Below are 5,659 nucleotides of genomic sequence, written 5' to 3' on the forward strand. Positions count from 1 at the left end.
CACCATCAACCCTAACCAAATCCCTACTTACCCCAATCAAAACAACATTATACACAATTAATGTTTTTAAAGGTAAATTATGGATTTGAATCCATATGCTTACCTTTGAAAAATCAAGTTCCTACATCACCTTATCCAATAGTTCCAATTCGATTCCCACAACTATTCCCTCCCTCAAGATTTAATTTGATTCCCAAATTGATAGAGGATAGTAAAGTGCTCCCTTTCTATCCCCTTTGTCAATAGTAGATCTAAAAAACAATAATTCCAAGAAAATATCAAAATAGAACTTGAAAAAGAAAAAGAAAAAGACTCAAAAAAGAAATTCAAAAACCAAACTTGACTCAACCACACAATGAATAAATAGTGAAACAAAAATCATAAAAAAAAACTTACACATTCACCCCTATCTTATCTCTGAAATAACCCTAAAACTCAAGCAGAAAACTCTAAGCAATCAGAATAGAATTACCCAATACAAAAAAAACAACCTTCTAACTGCTTCTCACAATGAGAAAAAAAACTCTATAGAGAGACGCTCTCAATTCTAGAGAGATAATATATTACTAATTGACTAATGATACACTTTTTTTAACTTCAAATTTATCGGATATCAATTTTTTTAAAATATAGAGGGGAAGTACACTCTATCAGAAAAAGTCAATGAAGTATCGGCCGATAGGAGTCAATGAATCCCTCAAAAGGTCAATATTGTCCTCAGCGAGGGATTTTTGTTTCTTGGCTCTATGAGTGCTTGAAGAGGTAACTTGAAACACAACAGTTTTATAGAGTAGGAGCGCCTCATCGGGTGCCTAATAAGGCAAACCATGTGCATTTTGCATGGTTGGACTCGAAGCTATGCCCTATAGCGTTGTGCATGGTTCACCTTATCAGGCTTCCGGTAAGGCACTCTTACTTTGTAACTTGTCACCTCGTCAAGACGCCTCTGTAAGCACTCACAAAGTTGGAAGACAAATCTCAATAAACAACAGTTTGCAGACTTCTCCAAACAAAATTAATCTCCCTTCCACAACAAACAACCACAAAAATTGGATTAAATGTTAAGTTAAATTATATTAAAAACAAATGGAACTGTTGACTAAATTAAGGAGGCAAAAAGACAGGAAATGAAATGGAAAAGGAGGAGAGGAGGAGACAAGCATATAAATGCCAAGCCTTGTGAACCAGATCAGCCTAATATAAACACTAGACATAGTTAATTAATGACTATAGATCACTATTGACTAGTGGAGTCTACATATTATTCATGCACTGATTAAAAGTCATATGCATCAGCCAAAACAATCCCTTTAACAAACAGTTCACTTGCAGTTTATATATTGGCCTCAGCTTTCTTATCATATTTGTTAAACCAGGTGAGATGAGAATGGGATAGACGTCCCCATTCCTTTTTTATAAAACAAGAAACATGGCAGATTTATAGCTAATTATGTTATAATAAAGAACCAATGGGGCAGATAATACCAAAATTAGTGATGAGAAGAAACAAAACACGCCATAACAACTAACTTTGAATTTGTGGATTAAGCCAAATTTCTTGAGGCAATGGAAATGGGACCCCACTAATCATTCTTTTTTTCGCTTTAATATTTATACTTTAATTTCATATAATTGAGTTTTATTGTTATTAATGTTATGTTATAATTTAAATAATTATTAATATTATTAAAAATTTATTTATAGATTAATAATATTATTTTATAATAATGTTGACATGGTAACCCACGTGTAAGAAGAACTTGAAAGGTGCTGTTCACTTCTGACTGATACATTTATACAATGTGGTCGAAGTTTCAGATGGATTACCAATTAAATATTAGGTTTTAATATCATTATTATTGGAGAGATTTCGGTGAAAAAGACATGAAATCACCCCATACAAAGAAAGGAAAAGGCAGATTCCATTTCACTCTTAGGCTAATAAATACAACAAATATCATACTATAATCATATAAATTGGATATATCATACTCCCCCACTTTCAATCTATGTAGCTATAAAATCCTCAACTTGTTGAGACTTTCTTTTTCTCAAGGCATCTCCTAATAATAGACACGATTCCCAAAGTGAGAGAAAAAGCAAAAATGGAGATCAATGAAGAAAGTTTCTTAGAGGAATTATTAGCTCTAAGAAGAGAAAATTGGGACACAGTTCCAACACAAATGAATGAAGTTTTCTCTAATGGATGGAACTTTGATTGCTTTGATGATATGAACCTTTCAACTAGTTTGTTTCCAACTACTTTCTGCCATGAATTCTCAACAGCTTTGCCTTTGGAACAAGACTTGGGTTACTTCAATGGAGTTTACTGCCCGTTTGGCGATGAATTCTCAGCACCACAACTCACAGATTCATCAAACAACACCTTTGATACACCACCTCCATTTCCAAATATGTTGGAAGAAGAAGAATCTGGTTTCCTTGCTGATGAACTTAACAAGCTAGATGTTCAAGTCCCTTGCAAAGCTGAGCCATTTCAATCACCAGAAGCACCAGTTTTCAACAATGAGGCAGCTGCTTGTTTAGACAGGAAGAACCGAGGTAAGAAGATGGAAGGACAACAACCTTCAAAGAATCTAATGGCTGAAAGAAGGAGAAGAAAGAGACTAAATGATCGCCTTTCCATGTTAAGATCAATTGTTCCCAAGATCAGCAAGGTGAAAGAATTCGAGTCCCGTCCTGTATAAATGTGTGAATAAATTCTCGGACTAATTTGGGTTTTTTCTTAATAGATGGATAGAACATCTATACTTGGAGATACTATAGATTATACAAAGGAGCTATTGGAGAGGATTAAAAGTTTGCAGCAAGAGATTGAAACAGATTCAAATGAGTTAAACATGGCTCACATTTTCAAGGGTGGGAAATCAAATGAGATCTTTGTGAGAAATACACCAAAGGTAATTGGCTCTTTTTATTTTATTTTTTTGGTTAAAAATGCACCATTTTCTCTAATACCCAAATCTTGAAATGAAGTGATGAACATGTTTTGGGTGCAGTTTGAGGTGGAAAGAAGAGAAGGGGAGACAAGGATTGAGATTTGTTGCAGTGGGAAACCAGGGTTGTTGTTATCCACAGTGACAACACTGGAAGCATTAGGCCTTGAGATTCAACAGTGTGTTATTAGCTGTTTCAATGATTTTGCATTGCAAGCATCTTGTTCTCAGGTAAAAGGAAATAAATTTTATTACCATTTCTCTCCGGTAAAAATATCATGTAGGTAATTGTATTAGTAGTAAGATTTATATTTTATTATCTAACTAAAATTAGATAAATTAATCTTTGTACATCATATTAAAATATAAACAGATCCTTTTATTAAAAATTCTATCTATTTTTTTTACAGTGAAGCACTATTTAAAACCCTATGTCAAATGAATTTTGACAAATGATAGTCCATTATTTACATTTATGGCATTTTTAAAAAATCAGTTTACTCTTTAATCTAACATACATGGATTAACTTGCTCATTATTTTAAGTAGATAGAGAAAATGCAATTTGATCATTAATACAAGGATTAATGCAGTTTGTTCATCAACTCACAAATTAGGTAAATTAGTGCAATAGATTAAATCAAAGAGTAAATTAGTCACTCTGTTAAAAATTCTACTTATTTCTAGTGTTTGTCTTGTTTTATTTTAGATGTGATTTTAAAATAATTATAAAATATTTTTGAGGATTTTTAACCATATTAATGGATAGATTTTTAAGAAAATGATTAGTTTACTCTTGATTTAACGTCCAATGACTAATAGTATATTTTTTAATATAAAGAGTAAAATGTGATCTAACTCCTAATACAAGGTCTTCCATAGTACTTTTACCATTTTTGTTCCATAACTTTTAAATTTGCAATCTTAATTACATTTTTTTGGTTAACATTGCAGGATTTGGAACAGAGAACATTAATAAGTTGTGAAGATATAAAGCAAGCATTATTTAGAAATGCAGGGTATGGAGGAAGATGCTTATAGGGACTGAAATAGAAGCAACTTGTGGTGAATATTTTTGATATGTTCCTCCAAAATCTGATATTTCAATTAGCTTTTCAAGTAAGGAATTGTTAGTAAATTTTGCCTTTCTTAAATAACTCAAAAATTTCTAGTCACTAAGAACTTTGTAATAATTGCTTCAATTTGGAGATGTTTATTAATGCAAGATTCTTTATTAGCTTTTCCATTTTTGTGTTGGTAATTTTCCAACAAACCAAAGGCAATTTTAACCCATATTTTAATTTTGGTCCTTATGTTATGTATAAAATTGAAATTTATATTTTAATTTTGGCATAATCCAAAACTTCAACTATTATAATATCATGGAATAAATACACATTCTTTTTATTTTTATTTTTAAGATTTTATAGCAATGGTCAAATTTTAGTTTTGATCCCTATATTATGATCAAATTTAAAGTTTTACCTCTATGCTTTAATTTTTAACATAATTTGGTATATCAATTTTTATAATGTCTTTAGTTAACCTAAATACTTTATTTTGATTAAAATATTAGCGTGAATATTTTAAATATTGTAAACATCATTAAAATTCTCTATTAAATCTTAGTAGTACAATGACATGGCTATTAAGTTAATTAGTTTTTTTTTTTTTTTTTGCAATATCAATATGTCATAATAGTGAATCTAACATATGAATTTTAATGGTTCTAATAACTGGACTTAAATTTTAAATCCGAAAAATAAAAAGACTAAAATTTTGAAAACAAAGATATGGAGATTAATTTTCAAATATACAGAGAATATAAGAATTTTGAGCATATTTTAACTTTTAAATTTTTAATGTAAAAATAATAATTAACATATCTCGACTCTTATAAGTTGGAAAGGTAGCTGCTTAATTGTTAATTGAAACTCAACTTCTATTGGTGACTCCTTTGTCTTGCTTCTCTCAAAATTCAAGGCCATCATGGTCCAATCTTGAGGAGATGGGGTTGCATTTTAGACTTCAAAAGCATAATGTGCCACAATATGGTCCAATTTTGAGGAAATGGGGTTGCATTTTAGGCTTTAAAAGTATAATGTGTCACAATATAATCCAAATTTGAGTGAAAGATATGAACATTTATGTAAGAAAAAAAATAAAGGTTGGTTAAGAGTTAAAAGATGTTAAATTCAAGATTCATGCATGCTTTTAATACCATCATGTATATATATATAAAATATCTATAAGAAATTTATATTAAAAACCAAATATGGTTTTAGTCGAAAATCAAAATGGTACTATTAAAGCTTTGAATTCTATGATCCTCATGTTTAAATCCTATCATGTATGGATAATTATTTTTGTTTTATTTAATATATAAAAAAAAATAGAACGCCTCGTAGTTACATTTATTATTTTGTAAAAAATGATGTATCCTTTAGTCATTTCCTAACTGAATTGGTATCTTGTTGGCTTGACACCAATTCAATCAAGAGCTTAATTATAGTATAAATAAATAATACATAACACCTTGTGGAGTATTTCAAGTTCAAACTTTGATAATTTATTTTAAAATGTTTCTTTTAAAATTTTTGTATAAATTATTAAAAGACATAAATGCACCTATAATTATATTTTTATTTGTTTAAAAAAGGTAATTTAGTCATTTTAACTGAGTTAGTATCCAATTAATTTATA

The 5,659-nt window shown here is 29.8% G+C and overlaps 1 protein-coding gene across 1 annotated transcript; it reads left to right on the forward strand.

Annotated features, from left to right (window-relative positions):
• Positions 1 to 1,974: 1,974 nt before the first annotated feature.
• On the forward strand, positions 1,975 to 4,202 carry LOC108454806 (transcription factor bHLH93-like). The gene is made up of 4 exons (XM_017753387.2): positions 1,975 to 2,678; positions 2,754 to 2,921; positions 3,021 to 3,188; positions 3,911 to 4,202. The coding sequence occupies exons 1-4, from the start codon at positions 2,106 to 2,108 to the stop codon at positions 3,995 to 3,997; spliced, it is 996 nt and encodes a 331-aa protein (XP_017608876.1). The 5' UTR covers positions 1,975 to 2,105; the 3' UTR covers positions 3,998 to 4,202.
• The last annotated feature ends 1,457 nt before the right edge of the window (positions 4,203 to 5,659 follow it).

The sequence above is a fragment of the Gossypium arboreum genome, chromosome 6 (assembly GCF_025698485.1).
Source record: "Gossypium arboreum isolate Shixiya-1 chromosome 6, ASM2569848v2, whole genome shotgun sequence".
Taxonomy (NCBI): domain Eukaryota; kingdom Viridiplantae; phylum Streptophyta; class Magnoliopsida; order Malvales; family Malvaceae; genus Gossypium; species Gossypium arboreum.